This window comes from Cavia porcellus, unplaced genomic scaffold (assembly GCF_034190915.1).
Source record: "Cavia porcellus strain 051 isolate PalLab524CR breed Dunkin Hartley unplaced genomic scaffold, mCavPor4.1 scaffold_8, whole genome shotgun sequence".
In the NCBI taxonomy this organism is placed as follows: domain Eukaryota; kingdom Metazoa; phylum Chordata; class Mammalia; order Rodentia; family Caviidae; genus Cavia; species Cavia porcellus.
The window spans coordinates 49,516,985-49,541,501 of NW_026947491.1; the positions used below are offsets into that span (position 1 = coordinate 49,516,985).

The 24,517-nt window shown below is 39.1% G+C and overlaps 1 protein-coding gene and 1 long non-coding RNA gene across 6 annotated transcripts in view; one reads left to right on the forward strand and one right to left on the reverse strand.

Moving 5' to 3' along the window:
* Positions 1-630: 630 nt before the first annotated feature.
* LOC134477333 (uncharacterized) lies at positions 631-16,894 on the reverse strand. 2 transcript variants are annotated; one of them, XR_010049315.1, is made up of 3 exons: positions 16,373-16,894; positions 15,632-15,859; positions 631-4,473 (listed from the first exon to the last, which is right to left on the reverse strand). It is a non-coding gene; the product is annotated as an uncharacterized LOC134477333 (long non-coding RNA). The 2 variants fall into 2 exon arrangements; XR_010049317.1 differs by lacking the exon at positions 631-4,473 and adding an exon at positions 13,669-15,164.
* The window catches only part of Rbms2 (RNA binding motif single stranded interacting protein 2), a 76,636-nt gene continuing 66,718 nt past the window's right edge, over positions 14,600-24,517 (forward strand). For all 4 annotated transcript variants that reach the window (XM_063254977.1, XM_063254976.1, XM_063254975.1 and 1 more), the window contains exons 1-3: positions 14,600-14,781; positions 14,929-14,996; positions 15,847-16,207. In XM_063254977.1, the coding sequence (XP_063111047.1) occupies positions 16,142-16,207 (66 nt within the window). In that variant the 5' untranslated portion in view covers positions 14,600-14,781; positions 14,929-14,996; positions 15,847-16,141. The remainder of the gene's footprint in view (positions 14,782-14,928; positions 14,997-15,846; positions 16,208-24,517) is intronic.

The following is a 24,517-nucleotide window of genomic DNA, read 5'->3' on the forward strand; positions in this document are numbered from 1 at the left end:
CGCAGCCCCTATTTTTTATTATTTAGTCTTTCGTTTATTCTTGTTTTTTAGACTATATCTCTGGTGTTAGATCAAGTGCAAGATCATTTCACATTTCTTTCTGTTAGTTTTTGTTAATGGTACTATTGGTGCAAAATCGTTCATACTTCAGTTTATATGTAAAAGATAAGCTTATATTTTACTGAGTAAGCTGTAAATCCTGAAGTAGTCATCTTCTATTCTTTCAATGACTACTTTTCATTTGCCTACAATGTGCCAAGCCAATGCCGAAGAATCCAGAAAATTTGAAAACTAACAATAAACTCCAAACTGGGGACCTTGGTGCACACCTGTAATCCCAGAACTCAGGAGGCTGAGGCAGGAGGACTGCTATGAGTTTAAGGTCAGCCTGGACACATAAATGAGTTCTAGGCCAGCCTGTACTACATATTGAGAACTTGTCTCTAAATAAATACATAAACAAACTCCAGGTTTTGATAATGGGAAAAAATAAGAAAAGTAATGTTTCAAATTCCTGATAAAAGGTGCTGTAATGTACAAGTATGTGGAAGTGTAAAGAAGGGACTCCTGACTAGGCTAAACAGGGCAGGCAGTTCAAATAGAAAGAGAAAGGCCTCAAGGAATGTTGGGTAACTTTTAAAAAATATATCTTTATTAGTGCCTATTACTTTTACAAAATACTGGATTTTTAAAGCTTTCTGTTTTTTATCAGTACATATTTGAAGGGCATGTTTGCATTCCTTGTGGGGAGCTGGTGCATGTACATAGCACATCTTCATTTTTTCATTCTCTTCCCCTCTCCCCTCCTTCATCTCTTGATCCCCTTTCCATTGGAGAACACAAATATGAAATACTCTGTGAATCTGTATGTCATCTTTGTATAGAGGACATGTTAATCTCTGGTAATTTTTTTTTTTTTGTACTGGAAACAAACTTCTAAACTTGTGCTTACAAGGCAGGCACCATGCAGCTGAGCTATATACTTGACCCTTAATCTCTATATTGTTCCAATTTTAGTACAGTAAATGTGCTGACAAAGCAAGCACAAACATACTGGATTTCAGTGTGGTATTTTTGTACATGGATATATTTTGATCATATCATTGTGAGAGTCTCTCTATATAGCCCATACTGGCCTTGAACTTACTGTGTAACCTAAGCTGGCATTGAACTTGAGGTGGACTTGAACTTGCAGTGAGTCTCCTGCCTCAGCCTCCCAAATGCTGGGATTACATGTATGTGCCCCCACAACCTCATTGCAGTGAGGTATAGCCTTTGTCTTTTTTTTTTTTTTAATTTTGAGGCAGGGTCTCATTCAGTTGCTGAATTGCTTAGGCTAGAGTAGAATTTATTCTTCTGCCTCAACCTCCCAGGACACTGGGCTTATAAACATTCACCAACATCCCTGACACATAATGAGGTATCTTAAGGCTGGAACCCAAGACCAAACACAAATTTATTTGTTTCAAATATGCCTTACATACATACCTGAAGATAACTTTATGCAATATTTTGTGTGGTACATTTTGACTACAACCTATCACAGTAGGTGATGTGTGAAATTTTCTACTAGTATATTATGTTGGCACTCAAATATATATATATATATATATATATATATATATATATATATATATATATATAAAATCGGTACTGGGGATCGAACTCACAACCAACCGCCTGCTTGCAAGGCAGGTGCTTATGCCACTGAGCTAAATCCCCAGCCCCAAGAGAATATATTTATTGAGAGAAAGAAAGCTTCTGTCTGAGAGAGACAGAAAGGATCCCAAATGGGTTGTCCAGTATTTAAGATTTTGAAATCATCTCAGATTTTGGATTTTAAGATTAGGGAAACTCAAATCTAAATAAAACTATAGTATATAACTCTAGCTCTCAGGAGGCTGAGGCAGGAGGATCACTATGAGTTCAAGGCCAGCCTGGGCTACATAGTGAGACTCTATCTCAAAAAACCACCAGCAAAACAAAACAAACAACTGCAGGATAGTCATTTGAGAGATGCAAATTAAAACAACATTGAGATTCTACTTTACCCCTGAAAGAAGGGCTATTATCAAGAAATCAAGCAATAACAAATGCTGTAGGGGCTGTGGGGAAAAGGGACTCTTTTACACTGTTGGTTGAGAATGCAGACTGGTACAACCACTGCCGAAATCAGTGTGGAGATTCCTCAAAAAACTAGGACTGGAGTTCCTGTTTGACCTAGCTATTTCTCTTCTGGATATCTTCCCAAAAGAATTATAATCATACCACAGCGATATATGTGAACCTATGTTTAACAGCAGCACAATTTGTAATAGCCAGATCTTGGAAACAGCCTAAATGCCAACTGACGAGAAATGGATAAAAAACATGAGGTATATTTGTACAATGGGAAATTATTCAGCCATAAAGAAGGATAAACTAGACTTTTATAGGTAAATGGTTGTAACTTCAGTCCATACACATTAGTGAAATAAGACACACGTGTAAACAATATTGTCTCAGTGTAAGATGCTGAAACAACATATGTATACATATATGTATATGTATATAAAAATAGTAAAAATAGTTATAGTACTGATTTCTCTGAGTTCACTGCAGAGAAAGATTTGTGCTGGTATTATTCGGACAATTGAATGCAGATGTCTTGTGTTCTGGGTGAATGATTTGGGGATGACAGTGCACAGTGTATATACCATTGATGCCCCCTGATTGATGTGTTTGGAATTTTTTTCCTTATTTTCCTTGAAATAAAATGGATTTGGGGAAAAAACTGCAGGATAAATTCTTCAAAATCTAGTTGATGGGTCAGAGTATATACATTTGTAATTTGATGTCTTGCCAATTGCCTTTGTCTCCCATAATAGTCACTCTGCCTTAACAGTATCACCAATAATGTACCTGTTTTTTTCTCCTTCACCTCAACTAGTTATCACGTTTTTTAAATGTTTGCCATTTTAACAGGCAACATGGCATTTAGTGTTATTTCATTTTTAAAATTGTATTTATAAAGTTTGTATCAATTAGCAAGGTTTATTTGGGCTCATACTTTCAGAGCTTCCAGTCCATGTGCTTGCAAGGCAGGCGCTTATGCTGCTGAGCTAAACCCCCGGCTCTCTGGACACATTTCTTAATTTGTACTTCCTATTTCAATGAATGACATCAAAATCTGTTCAGCCAGAAGCTCACATGTAATCTTGTATTTCTCCTGCTTCCTTATCTTTAACATAGGTCTAGAATTCATTTCCTTCCCATTGTTACTATCCACTTAAATTTCTTCCTTCTTTTCTTCCTTTTATTGAGAGACAGGCTCTCTATATACTGCCCTTTCTTTAGACTCCAAGACTCCATGCCTCAAGGAACCCCTCTGCCTCAGTCTCCTGAGTGCTCCCAACAGACACACACAACAGTTTAAGTATTTAAAAACAAGTTTTGGGGCTGGGAATTTAGCTCAGCGGCATAAGCACCTGCCTTGGAAGCACATGGTGGTGAGTTTGATCCCTGACACCAGAAAAAAAAATGTTTTTTAGAGACAGGATCTCAGTATGTAGTTCAGGCTGGCCTTAAACACCCGTGGAGATCGTTCTACATTAGCCTCCCAAATGCTGGGGTTACAGGCATATGCTACTGCACCCAGCTGAAATTAATTTTTTTACTCCAACATACTATATTTTGGAAAAAATATAAACCATACTTGTAAAAATATTCCACAGGGGCTGGGGATTTGGCTCAGCGGCATAAACGCCTGCCTTGCAAGCAGGCAGTTGTGAGTTTGATCCCTGGTACCAAAAAAGACAAAAAAAAAAAAAAAATCCATAAACAACAAACTAACTTTATAGTGATTTGATTGTTCTTACAATTCCTGAGAAATAAGCAGCCACAGCATTTTTAAAAAAACCTGATGCTTCTGAAGGTTGAGTTTTTTAGTTTAATGCAGCAAGCGATAGATCTGGGTTTGAAGCCAAAATTGGTTTTTTTAGCAGAGGGGATGGGTCTTGGTAGGTAGCTCAGGCTGGGCTTGAACTCACCATGTGGCCTATGCTATCATTAAACTTGTGGTGATCCTCCTGCTTCAGCCTCCTCAGTGCTGGAACTACAGTCGTGCCATCACACTCAGCAACTAAACTACAAACTTATCTGTCACCTATGAATGCTGTCTGGTATTTGCTTCTGGTACTTCCTAAAAGAAACATGACCTTTTCTACCCAGAGGGTGGCAGTATTTCTTTAAGTACTCATTCAAAATTTACTTCCCATGACTAAAATACTTGCAAAGAGGTAAAAATTATATTCTTTCTTGAGCATGTTATTTTCTTTTTGAGCATGTTATGTTTAGATACTAGACTACATTAATAGAATTGATGCCTACTAGCATTCACATTATGGAAGCAAGAGTGGAGGTGAGGAGCTGGATGCAGCTCAGTGGTACAGTGCTTGACTAGCATGCAAGAGGCCCTCAGTTTCATCTTCAGGTCTGTAAAATAAATAAATTAATTAATTAATTAATAAGTAAATAAAGGAGTGCAGGTGAAATTACTACAGTTATAAGCCTGAGCTGATATGGTGGTACACACCTGTAATTCTAACACTTGGCAGGAGGATTGCTGTGAGTTCAAGGCCAGTCTGAACCAGGTAACCTGACTCTCTCAAAAACACAAACACACAAAACTACAACAATTTCAAACAAAATGTTATAGGAATACAATTTATAATGGACCTCTTGAAGTGGTAGCTTTTGTGTTTGTGCTGGGGATGAAAACCAGAGCCTCCATGAGGCTGTCTTTAATGTGATCATGAAGAGTATTACTTTATCTAGCACAATGATGAGAATGTACTTACTGTGTTGTTAGGAGGCACAGTAAATTCTAGCTCTTAAAACTTCTTTATGACACAAAAATAATAAAAATAAAATAATTTAAATTTACAGGAAAAAGTGCCTCACTGTCCTAATGTGCCATTCCCTCACTCTCAACACTGCTTTCATTTCCCTGTGCTTTGTTTTTGGTGCTCAGTACTGAACCTGGGGCCTCACCACCGCTGAGCTACACCCTCAGTCCTACATTCAGCTATTTATTTTATTGATCTAATTTAATTTATTTATTTCGCTTTTTGGGATAAGTTCTCCTTATACAGCCTTGAACTCACTTTGTAGCCCACACAGGTCTTGAACCCACAGAGATCCTCCTGCATCAGCCTCCCTTGTGCAGGGATTACAGGCATATGCCACCATGCCAGGGTACATTCAGCTTTTTAAATGACTAATATTTTAGGTGTCAATTGAGTATTCTGAGATAGTCCATTCATTCAATAAAAATCTTTTATTTTTGTTGTTGCATTTTTGAGAGATGAGCTTTCTATATATTGCCCATGTTTTAGACTCCAGGACTCCAGGACTCAAGGGATCCCTCTGCCTCAGCCTCCTGAATGCTCCCAGTATGTGCACATGGGTCTCATTATGTGGTTCAGGCTGGCCTCATATTCATGGTAATCCACCTACCTCAGCCTCCTGAGCACTGGGATTATAACCATACACAACCACACCTGATAATATAAATAGTTGAGAATTCGAAATTAGCCAGGTGACCCCGTCCAAAAAATCCCCCCCCCACAGAAATTAGCCAGCTATTGCTGAATGAGAAGGATAGAACAGTGTACAAGATAATCACAGTCCCTATCTCCATCAAGCTTATGCCTCTGAGGATGCATGCACTTTTGACTACTGGCCTTATAAATTATGTATGTTGGTATTTTAGAAATGATTTTTTTACACTCAAATCTTGTTTCATGTAAGCATTTCAGGATATGGTACCAATTATCCCCAGAAGGAAAACAGAATTCAAGCCAATTACTTTCAAAATGTATAGTGAGTCAAAACTCAGGTAGAATTTTATATATATATATAAGTTTTATATATATATATATATATATATATACTAAGGATTAAATCCAGGGGCACTCTGTCCCTGAACTACATTCCCAGCCCTTTTTATTTATTTATTTATTTATTTATTTATTTTTGGTCTTTTTTTTTTTTTTTTTGTCTTTTTCCTTTTTATTGGTACTGGGGATCGAACTCACGATTGCCTGCTTGCAAGGCAGGCGCTTATGCCGCTGAGCTAAATCCCCAGCCCAATTTTTGGTCTTTTTGAGACGGGGTCTCACTATGCAGTTCAGACTGGCCTTGAGCTCACTTTGTAGCCCAGGCTGGTCTCAAACTCACAATGATCCTCCTGCCTCAGCCACCGGAGTGCTGGGATTACAGGCATAAGCCACCATGCCTGGCTCTCCTTTTTAAATTTTTGAGATAGTGTCTCCCTAAATTGCCCAGTTGGTTCTGTAATTTAGCCTTCTGCCTCAGCCTCCCATGTAGCTGGGTTTACAGGTATGTGTCACCACACATGGCTTCAGGTAAAATATTGTACATCTGGTCAGCAGGCCTTTCTGGCAGCTGCTGCCTTCAACCTGTGCTCCTCCCTGACACTTTTTTTTTTTTTTTTTTTTTTGAGGCAAGGTCTTTTTTTTTTTTTTTAAATTATTGGTACCAGGGATTGAACTCACGACCACGCACTTGTAAAGTAGGCACTTATGCCGCTGGGCTAAATCTCCAACCCAAGGCAAGGTCTTTTCCACATAGATCATGCTGGCTTTAAACTGGCTGTGGAACCCAAACTAGTCTCAAATTTGGACTCTCCTGTCTTAGCCTCCTGAATGCTGGGATTACAGGCATGCACCACCACCTGTTTTTTTTTTTTTTTTTTTTTTTTTTTTTATCGGTACCAGGGATCGAACTCACAACTGCCTGCTTGCCAGGAAGGTACTTATGCCACTGAGCTAAATCCTCAGCCCCTACCACCTGTTTTTTGAGACAAGATCTCCCTATGCAGTTCAGACAGGCCTTAAGCTTACTTTGTAGCCCAAGGTGATTTTGAACTCACAGTGATCCTCTTGCCTCAGCCTCCTGTGTGCTGGGTCAAGGAAAATTCTTAATTTTACAAGCAGAATGAAAGAGTAAATTGAAAGTCAGGAAAATCTAGGCCAGGTGTGTTGGCAAACTCCTGTGAATCCCAGCACTCAGTAGGGTGAGTAGGAGGATCTACATGAGGTCAAGGTCACCCTGGGTTACATAGTGAGTTCCAAGACAGCTTGAGCTAGAGTAATACCATGTCTCAAAAAAAATCTAGATTCTTGCATCAGTTATGACTCCTCCCTTGTGACTTCGTGCAAATAAATTTACCCCTCTAGAACTAGTCTTTTTTAAGTAAAACAAAACAAAACAAAAAACCCCCAGCAACAAGAGATTAGAGGTATATAGCTCAGTAGCAGAGCACTTACCTAATGTGCAGAAGGCCCTGGCTTCTCTCCCTGGCTCTTCATGGGGTGAGGGGAGGAGCTAGCTGAATAATCAGTATTTTGGCGCATTATTATCCCTGTAGCCTCCCCTGTTTTGCAATATGTTAGATGCTGCCTAGTGATCTGGCCTCAGTTCCTTCACTTGGAATACTTGTTTAAAAGTCTAGTCTTTTTTGAACCCTGTGTTTTGCTGATTTTTCTGGCTCAGTGGTTTTAGATAATTTGGTTCCTGAATTTACTCCTCCATGGTATGGCAAAGGAAAAGTCTGTTAAAGGCAAGATTTTTCTCTGTAATAATTTTTTGGCCAGGAACATCTGTTGCTATCAGAATAGACAATTTGCTGTCTGTAGTGATAAATATCACTGCAGTCTGTCTGTTTTTTCCCTATGTTCCAGTTAATTGAGGAAGTTGTTGAGATGCCAGACTTTCCCAATTCCTAGTTTTAGACTGATTTTGACAGAGTCTATGGATGTAGCCCAGGCTGTCCTTGAACTCATAGTGATCCTCTTGCTTCAGCCTCCTGAGTGCTGAGATCACAGACACGCACACTATACTCAGTGCTCAATTTTGTCTTTCTGTCCTATATCAGAAAGGGTTAGGACTAAGCATCACTTTTTTTTGACTTTGTTTTTTTATATAGCTCGTTAAGCTTCCTGCCTAAGGAAGCTAATATACTGTTTGTTTTTGTTTTGGCAGTAGGAATTAAACCCAGGGCCTTTGCACTGGGCGACATCCTAGCTCTTTTTTATATTTTGAGACTATCTCACTAAATTGCTAAATTGGCTTGAATTTCCAGTCCTCCTGCCTCAGGCTCCCAGAGTGTTGGGATTTCAGGCGTGCACCTCACACCTGGCTGGAAACTAATGTGTTAAGTTTTTTCTTCACTTTTTCTTAAGGTGTAACCTCAGCCCTTTACCAGCTTACTAAATTCAACTTTTGGACTATTTCCATTGCATAGCATTTGGGGCACAAACATTAATCAGTGGAAAGCAAGCTAATCTACGGGGAGTATTTATATGTGGAGTGGGCAGGGTGAGGAGTGCATGTGTGAGAAAGAAAGGGAGGGAGGGGGAATGAGGGGGGAGGAAGGGCTGGGTGTCTTTGGTACTGATAAACTTTCTTCAGGTCTTGAACCACATTGCCAGCTTTGCTAGCACACTTGTTTGTCTTCCTACCTTCAGCCTCACGGGCCACATCAGCCTGGCGCCTAGGAATGTCTGGCTAGAGGCCAGCACATCTGCAGGTAATATATTCCTCTCATTCTTCGGGGTGGAAGGGCCAACCAAGGCAGGCAAACATCTTCAACCCCTAGATCCAGATTAACCTGGCCCCAGTGCCTTCACTTGGAATACTTGTTTAAATAAAAGTGTTGTTTTTCTGGAGAAATCACAAACCAGTTGAATTAGGTGCCAATATCTTCTTCCCTAGAGAAATTACAAATAACTTCTATTTTACTTTTTTTTTCCCCCTCGAAACAACTGAACTACTGGATCTATGAGAACTTATGATTAGAGAGACATTGACTAAATCATAAAAAATGTGGCAATATAATGAACAAAACAGAAGGGAGTCAAAGTAAATATGCTGGAGGAAACAGGATTCTTTCTCCTCCTGTACACTTCCTGAATCTAACCACATAACTCTGTTACCTTCCCGATCCCTTCCACAAAATCCAGAACTCCCTTTAAAAATACGCCCACGAGGCCCCTGAGGGAGGAGCTCAGGCGTGGAACACATGATGTGAGGCTTTGGATTCAATTTCCAGAATCACAAAAATGTGCTTGCTAGAAAGAAGGATGTAGTTTTTAATTAATTTTGTTGGTATTTTTTGACATAACTCATCTTTGGTATTATCAGTTTGTGTATCAGGCTTGTTTTATTTCTATGGCCCTAAATTTACTGGGAAGACCAAAAAAAATTAAATTTTTGCCTGTGTTTATGTACATTATTTAGTGGCTCCTTCACATCCTTTCTGTGTGGTACTCTCTATTCTTAGAGGAAAGTGGGGCTAAATCTTTTTTTTTTTTTTAAAGTGGGGCTAAATCTTAAGACAAGAAAGTCCTGCTTTCTCCAGCACTATTTTTTGGATTAGTAAGAGTCAAAGATAAATGGAGTTAGGAGTGTTTTGTATCTAGACTTCCTTGATTCTGTATCATCTTGTTGGTTTGATTTGTGATAAGAGTCATTCTACCAACTTACAGGACACTGGGAATTATGAAAAGAATTTCTGCATTGTAATTTGCTTATTAGAGTGGGAGAAGAGAAAGGAGAAATTGGATGGAGTGATTCTTCAAATTTAGTTTTTTTTGTTTTTGTTTTTTTGTCTTTTTCCCTTTTCCTTTTTATCAGTACCAGGGATTGAACTCACGACTGCCTGCTTGTAAGGCAGGCGCTTATGCCACTGAGCTAAATCCCCAGCCCCTCAAATTTAGTTTTTAATACCTTCCAAATTTACTTGCTTCTAGTATAATCTTTTATATTTATTTAGTGGTTTTTTTTTTTTTTTTTGAGACAGGGTCTCATTATGTAGTTCAGGCTGGTCTTGAACTCACTATGTAGCCCAGGGTGACCTCAGTCTGGCAGTGATCTTCTATGTGCTAGGATTACAGGTGTGTGCCCCCACAGCCAGTGGTCCTAGTATAATCTTTTAAATATAACTAAAATGCTAGTTTTTGGAAATGTTCACTTCACATCTTCAAATATGGGTTATATGTGTTGTTTTGTTTCATTGTACTAAAAATTTAGGAAGGGCTGGGGATATAGCTCAGCAGCATATCACCTGCCTGGAAAGCATGAGGTTGTGAGTTCAATTCTTGTTACCAAAAAACTAAACAACAACAACAAAAAACCTTAGGAAGTAACTAATTCATTTTACAGATGAGAAAATAAAGTTCAGACATTTGAGGTAATTCTTTGTGTGTCACTAAGCTCCTGAGAAATGGGACGAAACCAGTTCTGATTTAGGTGTGGTCCCAAAGGCTAATAAAATAGATACTATCTCCATGTTCACCTGAATGAATGAACATGTTAAGTAACTTGGCCTAAGGTCACATAAATGGTAACAGTGGTGTTAAGATTTGAATTTGAGTGTGATTTTCTCTCAAACACATGGTTTTTATTAGGTGCAGTGGTGAGCACCTGTAACCCTAGTGCTGAGGCAGGAGGACTTTTTTTGATATGAGTTTGAGACCAGACTGGGCTACATAGTAAAACCCTATCTCAAAAAACCAACCCAACCAACCAGGCTTGAGGATGTAGCTCAGTGGCTCAGTGTCTGCCTGGCAATCACGAAGCCCTGAGTTCAACTGCCAGTACCAAAAAACAAAACAAACAAAAATAAAAAACCTACAGTTTAGCCATGCATGATGGAACATAGCTGTATTCCCAGCACTTGGAAGACAGGCAGGTGAGTTTGAGGACACCCTGTGTTACACAGTGATTTCAAGGGCAGCCTAAAGTATACAGAAATACATAGGCAGATCCTGTTTTAAACCAAAACAAGCTGGGCATGGTGGCACATGCCTGTATTCCCAGCACTTACGAGGCTGAGGCAGAGGCCAGCCTGGTCTATGTAGTGAGTTCAAGGCCAGCCTGCACTACAATGAGAGACCCTGTCTCAAGAAAAAACAAAATCAAGAACAAAAACAGAGGAAAACAAACCTATGATTTAATGTATTTTTAATTCTCCTTTTTAAAGGGGGTGTCACTATGCTGCCCAGCGTGGCCCAAACATCTAGGTTCAAGGGTCCTTCTCCCTTAGCTTCTAAGTGCTGGGATGACTGCATACCAACCTGCCCAGTGTTTAAAATTCTAAGATATACTGAACATTATGGAATACAGAAGGAGACTAGAATATTGGAATTGATCTAGCAGTTTTACTTCTGGGTATTTACTCATAAGATTTCTGAAATCAGAAAGCTTCAAAAAAACTAGAGAAACTGAATGGGATGGTATGTGCCTTTAGTCACAGCATTAAGGTAGAGGAGGCAGAAGGAGCCCTTAAACTCAAGAGGGTGAGTCCAGACTGGGAAACGTAGTCCAGCCACATCTGTATTTTATTTTCTAATTTTAATTAACTAATTAATTAATTTTTATCTTTACTGGGGATCGAACTCACGACCACACATTTGCAAGGCAGCTTATGCTGCTGAGCTAAATCCCCAGCCCCAATTTTAATTTAATCTTTTAAAAAAATTCTTTTTTTTTTTGGGTACTGGGGATTGAACTCATGACCTCACATATACCAGGTAGGTGCTTATGCTGCTAAGCTAAATCCCCAGCCCTAATCTTTAAATTTTTTCTGTCCATTATTTTTTTATTCCTACTCTCTCCCTTTCTCTTTTCTTCTCTCCTCCCTTATTCTCCTTCCCATTTGAACATTTTCCTTCCCACTTCCTAATTTCTGCCCTCCATTTTGATTCTTACTTACCCTTTGGGTAAATAAGAGAGACAATGTGATGTTTAAACATGTGTGTTTGATTGATTTCACTTAAAATTATATTCTCAAGGTGCATCCATTTGGCTAAACTGTCTTAAGTTTCTCTTTCTTTATGGCATAGTACTCCATTTCTATAAAAGCCACATTTTCTTTATTAATCCATTGATGGACATCTGGGCTGTTTTCAAGGTTTAGCTATTGTAAATTGTGCTGCTATAAACATGAGTGTGTATATATATCACTGTACTATGATGCTTTTAACTCAGGAAGATATCAAGAAGAGGAATAGCTGGGTCAAATGGAACCTCTAGTTTTAGTTTTTTGAGGAATCTCTACACTGATTTCCAGAGTGGCTGCACCAGTCTACCTTCCTACCAACAGTGGAGAAGGGTTCCTTTTTCTCCCCACATCCTCACTAGCATTTGTTATTGGTTGATTTACAAGGTGATGGTCATTTTTTCTGAGATGGAATCTCAGTGTTGTTTTAATTTGCATTTCTTGAAATGATCAGTGAAGTTCAATTTTTTTTTTCCTTTTTATTGGTACCGCGGATCAAACTCACGACTACCTGCTTGCAAGGCAGGGGCTTATGCTGCTGAGCTAAATCCCCAGCCCCAGAATATTTTTTCATGTATTTATAAGCTGTTTGCACTTTTTTTTTTGGGGGGGGTACTGGGGATCAAATTGCTGTTTGCACTTCTTCTTTTCTTTTTTTTTTTTTTTTTTTTTGGTACCTGGTATTCAGGACCTCAAGCTTGCAAGGCAGGCACTTACACCTGCTGAACTAAATCCCTGGCCCTGTTTGTATGTCATCTCAGAAGTGTCTGTTCATTTGAGATGTCCATTTGTGGATTGGATCTTTAAATTTGGGGGCAGGTCTGGTTTTTTTCAGTTCACTATATGTTCTACATATTAGAATAGCTGAGGAATGGTTGGGAAAAAAAATTTCCCCTTTCTGCGGATTGTCTTTTCGATCTGTTGGTGGTCTCTTACTGTGCAAAAGCTTTTTAATATGAGATCCCAGTTGTTGATTCTTTGCAATATTTCCTGTGCAATCAGGGTTTTATTTATAAAGTCTGTGTATACCTATGTCTTTAAAAGTTTTACCTGTTACAGTGGGCATGGTGGCACACACCTGTCAACCTAGCACTCAGGACGCTACCCAGGAGGATTGCTGTGAGTCTGATATTAGCCTGGACTACATAGTGAGTTCAGGACCAACTGGGACTACACAGTGAGAACTGTCTTGAAGGAAAAAAACCAAAAAACCAGATTACTAGTTTTACCTATTCTATGTTCCAGCATATTAAGTATTTCTGCTTTAATATCCGGATTTTTTTTTCCTGTCTTTTTGAGTTCATGCCGTTCAGGCTGACCTTGTATTCACTCAGGCAAGAGGATCATAAATTTGAGGCCAGCCTGGGTAATTTAATGAGAATCTGTTTTTAAAAAACAAAACAACAGCAAGAAGCCTGGGTATGTAGCTCAGTGGGAAGGCCTTGGATTAAATCTTCAGTATTACCCCCTCTAAAATACATGGTATATACACATATCAAAACATTGTGTGATATCTGTTAATATGCAGGGTTTTTGTGGGGTTTTTTTGCTTGTTTTTTTTTTACTGGAGCACAACTGCAGTCTTTTTAAATTTCACTTATTTTATGTATTTTTTGAGACAAAGTCTTGCTATGTAGTTTGGAATGTGCTTGAACTTACTATGTGGTCCAGGTTGTTCTCAGACTCACAGTGATCTTCCTGCCTCAGCCTCCCAATGCTAGGACTACCATGCTTCACCAAGCCTAGCAGCCTTCACTTAATATATTCTCTCTCTATCTCTTTCTCCGTCTCTCTCTCTCTCTCTCTCTCTCTCTCTCTCTCTCTTTCATTTTGTGTTAGTGTTACTGGGTATTGAACCCAGGGTCTTTGGTCTCTGGGGTACATCCCCAGTCCTTTTTTTTTGTTTTGTTCATTTTGGCATTTAGAGGCAGATTCTTGCTACATAGTTCAGACTGGCCTCCAACTCACTGTGTAGCCCAGGCTGGCTTCAAATTTGTAGCTATCCTCTTGCCTCAGCCTCTCAAATGCTAGGATTATGGGTGTGCACCACCACACCCAGATAGGGTGACTTTTTTTTTTTTTTTTTTTTTGGTACCTGGAATTGAACTCAGGACCTTGCACTTACCAGGCAGGCACTTATGCCACTGAGTTATATTCCTAGCTCCTAGAGGGACTATTTTTAAAAAAATATTCAGCTGACAGAAAAATTAGACTTTTTTTGCAAGTACTTGAACCCAGGGCCTCATACATGGTAGGAAAATGACATATTAAAATTTTTAAAAAATTAAGTTAAATATACTGCCCTTATGAATCAGACCTTCCAGAGTAAGGCTTCTGCGCAACATTGTTAAGCCAAGAGAAAAGACATCAACCAAGGAAAAATTGATATATAATGAATGAAAGTCCCTGAGGACAGAAAGGGGACTTTTTAAAAAACATGGCACCACTGAGCAATACTATTATTTATTTATTTACTGTATCTGGCGGCTGTTTCCAATCTCAGTTGCCAAATTCCCACATTGAAACTGTTCCCACCCTTCCTGTGTCCCTTGAGCTGAGCAGGCACTTCCTGTCCCATTGGAAATGAAAGTTTGTGGGTGGATATGTGTGGTGTATTTACTCTGCCAGCACTGTCTGTCCCATTATCATAGCAAAAAGTGACAGGAAAAGCAGACTAAAGGCCTGGACTTCATTGAGGGAGGGTGTGGGCTTCGTGTTTATTGTAACAAAGTAAGACAGGATTAATTTTTGTCTGGAGAATACTTATGATGACAACAAGATGGTCTTATGAAGGGATCTGAAGTCTCTCATTCTACATCCCTGTTTCACTTGGATGAGCAGGGTTTCTGGGTATCATTCTTAAAGTTTTGGTTTCCTGCAAGTTTCTTTTCTTACTAAGATACTTCTTCAAGGGCATTTCTTTGTAACTACCAGAGGTGAGTGTTTTTGCAATGGTGTTAGGTTCTTGATTTTTAAATTATGTTTTTTCCTAAGAAATTCTATGTATTTTTCCCATGAAGCATATGGTTTTTAAATATATGTATATACATATATATATATATATATATATTTTTTTTTTCTAGTTCATAGACAACTTGAAGCAGACATCCCAATTCTGTGAACATCAATTTGGACATAAATTCCAGGTTTGGTAAGTTCCTATAGTTGTTTCAGCTTTATAGATCTTGAAGAATAGGAAATAGAAAGATAAAGAGTCAAATAACATAGCTTCCAATTTTTAAAGAAATTGCAGGCCCCGAGGCTCATTGCGCAGGTGAGTGTAATGCCTTCTTCAGTGTGAGCTCCTTCCTCAGAGCATCTAGAACAGGAGTGGCAGGTGCCAGTCAGTGTAACCCCAGAGAAACACAGTATCTAAAGATCTGAAATTAGTTATTTCCCATACCTTTTCATTTTTGCTGTTCTTTGGTGTGATCCTCTGTTTCTTTTTAGTTCACTAGGTCATCTAATAAACCGGCAGGTGGCATACACCTATAATCCCAGTATTCTGGGAAGCTGGGGCAGGAGGATCCCAAGTTTTTTTTTTTTTTTTCCCCTACAAGAACAGTTGAGTAGAGGATCCCAAGATTAAGCCCATCCTGAATAACTTAGTGAGTCCCTGTCTCAAAATCTTAAAAAAGAGCTGGGGCTATACCTCAGTGCAAAGGTGGTCCTGGGTTCGTATTCTATATATATTCATTCCCTAAATATAAAGTAGGGGAAGCCTTACTATTATTATTATTATTATTCTTTTGGTACCAAGAATCAAACTCATGACCTCACACTTACCAGGCAGGTGCTGTGCCGCAGCGCTCTATCCCTAGCCTCCATATCTTCAAAGCAGTGTCTCAGTGGTCCTTTAAATATACAGCTTGAAATGTTATAGATGAAATCCGAAGGGAAAGGGAAATTTTCTTTGTTTTCTCAAGAAAATCAGAATTTGTTCATAGAAGAAAGGATATGAATTTGAAAGGACTTAGACCTAAGAACTCTTCTTTCTCGAGGTAACTACTGAGCCTATGGAAAAGAAAGAAAGAGAACGCCTCGGACTTTAGGACCCAGAGGAGGCGGCGCGAGCGTCCCACCCGGGTTTACTCGGCGGCCGAGTGACGCCGAGGAGCAGCCCCGGCTCCGCTCACCCACAGCCCCCTCCCACCTCTCCTGCTCCTTTTCTCCCTTTCTCCTCCCCCGTTCTCCCTTTCCCTCCCTCTTTCCCTCCCTCCCTCCCTCTCCCTTCCTCTTTCCCCTCCCTTTCCTTCTCCCTCTCCTCTCTCTCAGCTTCCCAACATTAAAGAGAAAATGCTGCTATCAGTGACTTCCAGGCCTGGGATTTCGACTTTTGGCTATAACAAGAACAACAAAAAGGTAGAGAAACGCGCTTTTTTTGGACTCAGGCTACTTCCTTTTCTGGGGATCCCGGAGTACCCTCGGTTTTCGCCTTCTCCTTTAAGAGGGGCACCAGATTCCTCTCTCCGGCTCCTGTCTCAGCGCCTCTCCCTTTTCGCCACTTCTTTGGGTGCTTTTTCTCACCTGGTTCTGGAGTTCAAGGAATTTCCAGTCTCTTTATGTGAGGCCCTAGGAGACAGGGAATTAAAAGCAAATCAAACTTTCCAGCTTGTTATCCTTTGAAATGAAGTTAGTGTGACTTCCTGCTGATGCACTAACCTCCACGGCGGTAATATGTCCTCTCAGACCCCGTCTCCCGGCCCACCCCGAAAGATTGTTCTGTCTTTTTCAGGAACCGCTTGTTCTCCCTCAGCCTGCCTCCTCCCTCCCCGTACCACCTACCCTCGGTTTGCTGAAATCACAGGTAGTCAGTGAAAGCGCTCAGCTCAAGACCTGGGTGTGCTCTGCAGGACTGGGGCCCTGCCCTACCCAGCCCCTGGAGAAGGAGCCTTGAGAGTTGCCGAGCCTTGGGATTGAGGCAGAAAGCTCCGTGCTTGGGGGGGGGGGGGTCTTGTTTTGGAGCTGATTCTGGGAACTAGGTCCTTGGAGTCTTTATGACTAACCACCCATCGGCTGCCTGCCTGCCTGAGAGTTGTTCTGGTTCTGCGTTTGAGTACATGGGCCATCTAGGGAAAGATCAGCAATCCTTGTCCACAGTTGCCGGCGTTATCTTTGAAAGTTTTTTTGGCATTTCAGGACAGACAGTCCTGATTAAGAGGAACTTCGCACTGTAGCATGAAGACTCCATTCACTCTCGGTGTGTTATAGCTGTTCTTTGAAGAAAAAACTTGTTATAGATATTTAGAGGTTTTTTTTTTTTTTTCACTTACGTAAAGAAAAGTTAGAGGGTCTAGGTTTACCTAAAGAGACCATTACAGGTAGATTTAAGTACAACCATCTGACCAGGATGGTGGGTGAATGTTTATAGACCCAAAACACTAGTGTTAGTTTATGGATGTTACTTGGAATGCTATGCATTCTATGTCCTTAAGAATTAAATTTTTTTTTTTCTTTTTCGTTTTTATCGGTACCAGAGATCGAACTCACGACTGCCTGCTTGCAAGGCAGGGGCTTATGCTGCTGAGCTAAATCCCCAGCCCCAAGAACTAAATATTCCTATATATTTGTTGGTTATTTATGTATGTATGTACTTATACTGATACCCCTATCAATTATTATATATTATACAAGTATGTTTGAAAGGGGACTATTTGATCTGTCTTTATTCTCTTCAAATCTAGGTAGCACTGAACTATATAGGTTCTCTTCCTTATTGTTTCCCTTCAGTTTTCTCAGGTCATCCACAGCCCCATTAAAATAAAGTAAAATGAATCCCCCCAATTAGTTTTTCCCAATTTTAAAGTTTCATGTATTTGAAGATGTCTAAAAATCTCTTTTATCAGCTCTCTACTTCCTCTCCTTTCTCAGTATGGGAAACTTTAACCAACTTTTAAGTCTAGTATAGTATTGGGGATGAATGGTATGTTCATGAATTTGGATTCAAATTGTGTATCTGTTCCTCATAACTTGTGAGATATGAGCAGCAATTCCAGAAACATTGGGAACAGTAGGCAGGTAAGGAGAGGAAGTAGACTTATAAGCACCAATACTTTCAGGACTCTTTGGTTTTTTTTTTTGGGGGGCGGGGTACCAGGGATCAAACTCAGGAACTTGCACTTGCCAGGCAGGCGCTTATGCCGCTGAGCTAAATCCCCGCCCCGCTCTCTGGTTTCTTACAGCTCGGGGTGCAAGGTATGTGCATCATGGCTGTGTATCCAACTCTGTGTGGACACAGAGGCTTTCAGTGTCAGATGGATTTAAACTCATGCAGTATCACAATGTTCTTTCTTTTGACATTGACATATGGGACCATATATATATATATACACACACATTTTGGGGGGTTGCTTAATATATTTGTTTCTCTGTTTGGAGAAGATTTTTTTTCTCTTTTTTTGGGGGGGTATCGGGGATTGAATTTATCAGCGTGCACTTGCAAGGCAGGCACTTACACCACTGAGCTAAATCCTTGGCCCTAGAAAAGAACTTTTTTTTTTTCTGATGCTAGGGATTGAACTCATGACCTGGTACTTCTAAGCAAATGCTTGTGCCGCTAAGCTAAATCCCTGGCTGGAGAAGAATATTTTGAATGTACTTACTTATGTAATTTTTACTGTTTTTACCTAAGGTTAAAATTTTAAAATGACTTCTATTAGTGTTTAGTGATAAATGTAAGACATACTTACATTTAAATTAAGCATTAAGAAATTAAAGAAACTTCTCTTTGTGTTCTGTAGTACTTTGCTCAGATTCCACTCTTCAAGGACAATGACTGGTAGCAGTTTGGTGTCTGTGCCTTTACAAGCTTTTTGAAAATGCCAAGATGGAGTTTTAATTTTGATAGTAGTTAATTTTCCATTTCTGTGATAGCAATTTTAGCCTCCCAGCAATTTATTGACATAGCAAAACTGTCTTAAAATTAAAAAGGACTGGGGAAGTAGCTCAGTGTTAAGGCCTCGATTCAGTCCCTAGTGATACACACACACACACACACACACACACACAGAAAGAGAAAGAAAAGATCTGTTTCTCAAGTAGAACAAGTCCATGTAATAAAGTTCTTGGACTTGTCCAAAATGTTTAAAACATGGAAATAGAGCTGGAAGTGTAGCTTAGTGGCAGAATACAGGCGTGGCAGGCACAGACAGGGCTGTAGTTTCTATCCCAGCATCATCTTTCCCCTTAGAAAGAAAACTAAAATAAAAACCAATCAAATTATAAATACCTGTTACTGTCTTTAAATAAGGGGAATTTTTATACTGACTGTTGGCTATATTCATCAACTTTAGTTTGTGGGATAAAAAAATAATTGCTGGTGGTATCAGCTTGAAGAACTGTTTGTACCCCACTGTTGGGACTTCCTTGAAGTGTGTTAATTTTATTTACTTGACTTTAAAAAGTAGTATTATTTCATTTTGAAACTGGGGGTGGGGATATAGCTCAGTAGCACATCTCCTGCCTGGCAATTGTGAGGTCCTAAGTTCAATTCCTGGTACGATTCCAAAAAAAATTGAAACATACTTATATACTTCACTTATAGGGAAAAGTTGTTGCTAAGAATCTCATGATGATCCTAGTTTTCTTATTCTTTTTTTGACTGGTGATAAAGGAATGCAGTTAGAATGTGTAATGTCTAATAAAGCAATTCTGTTTTGGGATGTCATGTTAAATTTCCATTCATTTCTTTGGAATTAAAATAGTTACCGAAGAGGGAAATGTGAGTCTCAAAAAGGAATTCTGCAGTATCATTTAATGTACTTAAAAAAAAAAAACATTAGTTTTAATTGCCTTTAGTTACTTTTGGTTAGTTAGCAAAACGGTTGAAGCAGAAAGATTAGTTCTTCCATCTCTGTTTCTGCAGTGTTTGAAGAAATTGCCTCCGCAGTGAGAGTATGAGAGACTGAAAGAGGAAGTGTAGAGAACTAGCGGAATTTCATCCTTGGAAAGGGCCCTCCCATGCCTTTCCCTGACGTCATCCCCCAGGCATGTGTTAGTACAGTTTAACTCCTCATAGCGTTAACAGTCATTTCCTTTGGAAAAAAGAAAAGAGGCTGAGCTTCACTTCAAGAATTTGTCTTTCCCACCTATTTTGCATACATTTCCGTTTTCTCTTACTGTTAATATATTGAGGGCCTTTGTGGGAGCCGGAGGCAATGATGAGAGGAGGACTCACCAGTGGGTACTCCTGCTCCAGACTCTTTGAGAAGCTTCAGTTACCTGAGATTGTCAAAAGTGTTTACTTAGGAAAGAGAAGAATGTAGGAAATAACATTATTATCATTCATACTTTTTTTTTTCTACTGCTCCTGAGATGAGATATCATTCATACTTATGAGAGAATTTTCTGTGTGTATGTGTTTACTATATTTCTATCTAGTTTCTGGCAAGTGAGATGTAATAAAAATGAGTACTAACAATATTTAAATCTAAAAGCTCTTGCTTGGGCAGCTTTTTCTTTTCTGAGGGGAGATCTCACTATATTGCCTAGGCTGGCCTTGAGTCTCTTAGAAAACTCAGGGAATTCCCTGCCTCAGCTTCCTGAGTAGCTGGGACTAGAGTCATAGATCACCATGCCCTGTTTAGAATAAATATTAGTTCTGTTATTCGTAATAAGTTAACTTAAATGGTTGCAATTTAGTGATAATATATTAGCATTAACCTGTCTTCCCATTTTTAGCAGTGCTACCCTATTTTATGCTCTCAATTTTGACTGTACTTCAGGGTTGTCCCTCCAGTACTGGTTACTGAACCTAGAGGCAGTCTACCCTGGGCTGCACCCCAGCCCTTTAATTTTTTTTTATTTTGGGACAGGTTCTCACTAATTTGTCCATACAGGCCTCAAATAGCCATTGATTTTGTTCATATAGAGATAGTTGATGATTGTGACAAGCAGTTTCAGAAGAGTAGGAAGCAAATGTGAGACCTGAATGGCTTGATGAGTAAAAGACTGTAAGGAAGTATAGATGGCTTGTAGAGGCTAATCCACCAAGTACATGAACAACAGAACCCAAATAAAAAGTAGAGAAAAGATCTAATTTGAGTAGATAGTTCTCCAAAGGACTTCATAGGGGCAATGAAAAGATACTTAACAGCATTAGCCGCCAAGGAAATGCAAATCAAAAATCCACTTCACAGAGGCCCGGGGATTTAGCTCATGGCATAAGCGCCTGCCTGGCAAGTGTGGGGTCACAGAGTTCAATCCCTGGTGCAAAAAAAAAAAAAAAAAAAGAAAGAAAAAGAAAAAAAAATCCACTTCACATAAGAGCCTGCCTTGCAAGCAGGCAGTCGTGAGTTCAATCCCCGGTACCGATAAAAAGGAAAAAAGACCTCCCCCCGCCCCAAAAAAAATCCCCTTCACACCCACTAAGACGTGCAATAAAAAAGACAGGTAATAATGTAGAGTAATAGGAACTTTCAAACTCTGCTAATGGCTATGGAAAATGATGCATTGCTTTAGCAAACAGTTTGGCAGTTCCTTAAAAGGTTATATAGACCCAGGAATTCTACTCTTAGATGCATATCAAGAAGAAATGAAAACATACGTCCACACAAAAACTTGCACATGAATATTAATAGTAGCCTCATTCATTGCAACTCCAAAATGGAAACAAACCAAATTTCTATTAACTGATGATTGGAGAAATAAAATACAAAAGAATGCTGTTCTGCAGTATGAAGAAATGAAATACTGAGACATGCTACCAATCAAATGACCCTTGAAAACATCCTAGGACTGGAGTCCGAGGCAGAGCACTTGCCTAACATGCATGGAGCCCAGGGTTGGATTCTCAATAGGGGAGAACAAAAGCAAAAATCAAACATGCTAGCGAAAGAAGGTAGTGAAAGAAGCTGATCATAAAAACTGTGTATTATAAAAACAAAACAAAACTGCATATTATATGATTCCACTTATATGAAATGTCCAGAATAGGGAAATCCATACAGATAGAAATTGGATTAGTGGTTGTCTTTCTAGGGCACTGGTGGGGGAAGAGACTGGGGGGGAGGAGATGGGAAGTAACTGGAAATGAGTATTGAGTTTCTTTTCAGAGTAATAAAAAAGTTCTAAAATTGATTGTGGTTATGGTGGCACAAGATTGTGATTTAAATAAAAAAGAATCCATGGTACTGATGGTCAAACTGAGTATGGTTGTGTGTCCGTGGGAGGCTGAGGCAGAACGATTTCAGCAGGAGCCTAGTTTGTTTACTTATTTATTTTTGTCGTTTTGATACAGAGTCTCATTATGTGGTTTAGGCTGACTTTGAATTCGCAGTGATCCTCCTGCCTCAGCCTCTTGAGTGCTGAATTACAGGTGTGCACCACCACACCAGGCAGTAACCCAGTTTAGACAATTTAATAAAACCCTGTGTAAAAATAAAGAATTGGACTCTAGCTCAGTGTGAAAGTCCTAGTTTTAATCCCAAATACTGGAAAAATAGTTTCCCTAATCTCTCTATTTTCTAGACCTGGAGAGGACTTATTTTCTGAACACCCATATTTTGTACATCTTTATGGTGTTTATATAATTTTGAATTGTGCTGGAATCAGATTGGTCATTGTCTTACCTTCATTACTGGAATATAAAGTCTATATAAGGATATAAACAGTGTTATTCAGTTTATTATCTTCCAAAATAGCAAAATAGCACCTTACGCTTGTCTAAGGTGATACTCAAGGAATACAGAACTAGGACTTGTGGCCCATTCCTATAATTCTAGCATTCTGGAAGTGAAGCAGGAGGATTATTAGTTCAAGTCCAACCTGGGCAACTTAGTGATTGAGAGAGACTTAGTCTCAAATTAAAAATTAAAAGGCCTAAAAAAAAAAATTAAAAGGCTTGGACATTAGCTTATATAGTCATTGGATTCAATTCTCAGCACTGTAAAAATAAATAAAAATCAAAAATAAACCTAATAAATATGATTAAGATAACGTTAAATACTAAGTAAAGGTTAAAAAGCAACATCGTGTCTACAAATCCTGAAAATATGAAATTAGACCTGAATTTAAATGTAATTTTTGCCACTGGTAATGTCTAATAATCACATATCAGCATGTGTAACTTAACTATCATTTCTCTTATCAAATGAAAAAACTTTTCCTTTCTTTTTTTGTGTGTGTTGCTGGGGATTGAACCTAGGACTTTGGGCATGCTAAGCAAGTACTCTACTGCTGAGCTGCATCTCCAACCTCAAAACTTTTCCTGGAAGCCACTTCCTCCTCTAGCAAATGTCCCTTTTCTCTTCTTTCCTTTACAGTAAAATATCTTGAAAGAGGTGTTTATTCAAAAGTTGTAAGCTGGGCATGGTGGCACATTCTTGTATCCCAGGCCTCTGGAGGCTGAGAAGGATGAGATTTTAAACAGTCTGGACTACATAGCAAGAACCTGTCTCCAAAAATAACAAAAAACCAAATTTGGATGTATTTACTCTTTCTTGTCTTTTTTCTATTATTTTTAATGCATTATTTAATAAAGATTATATGCAGTTATAAAGTATAAGAAGAACATCGATGGACTCCTACTAAAGTCCTAGAATTATTGCCTGTAAATTACATATAGCTATGAGTTTCTCTCCATCCCATCCACTGCCCCTTCCATGAGGTAACCATTACTTACATTTTCTATTTATCATTCTGTTGCTTTTTATTTTTTTACTTTTTGATGCCAGGGATCAAACTCATGACCTTGCACTTGCCAGGCATATGCTTCTGCCGCCAAGCTAAATCCCCTGCCATGTATTGCTTTTTAAAAACATAGTTTTAAAGTCATTATTAGAGCTGAGTGTGGTGGCACACGCTTGTAATTCCAGCATTTAGGAGGTTGAGGAAGGAGAATCTGTGAGTTTGAGGCCAGACTGGGGTACATAACAAATTGAAAGCCATCCAGTGAGACCCTGTCACAAACAAGCAAATAAACGGTCATTTTTTTTTTTTTTTTTTTTTTTTTTGTCTTTTTCCTTTTTATCGGTACCGGGGATTGAACTCCAGACCGCCTGCTTGCATGGCAGGCACTTATGCCGCTGAGCTAAATCCCCCAGCCCCCAAACCGTCATGTTTAATTCACCTGTTTTCATTATTCTAATTCCTTATATAACTATAAATATAGGCCGGTGTAGTGGTGTATGCCTATAATCCCTAGGTTACATAGTAAGACCCTATCTCAAAAAATAAAAAAATCCTAAACAAAAACTATAGATATAGATATAGATATTGATATATATATATGTGACATATATATAGCATGTAGCTATGTATTAATTTTTTTCTAGGTTTTAAAATTTCAATTTAAGGGTCTGGGGACTTAGCTTAGTGGCACAGTGCCTACTTGACAAGTATGAGGTCCTGAGTTCAATTCCTAGTCCTCAAAACCACTTTAATTTTATTTTTATAATAGCTTCATTCTCAGTGCAAGAACAAACAAAAAACTTCATTATTATCCCCATTTTATATATGAGGAAAAATGAGTTGCAGGAAGTTTAATGGTCAAACTGCTGATAAATGGCTCAGATAGTATTTGAACCCAAATTTATTACCCGCTGTCACGTTGTTTTATTTTGGGGGGGGGGGACAGCATTTTTCTATGTGCTCAGGTTGGTCTTGAACTCACTATGTGGCCCAGGCTGGCCTTGAACTCGCAGCAATCTTTCTGTCTTAGCCTCCCAAGTGCTA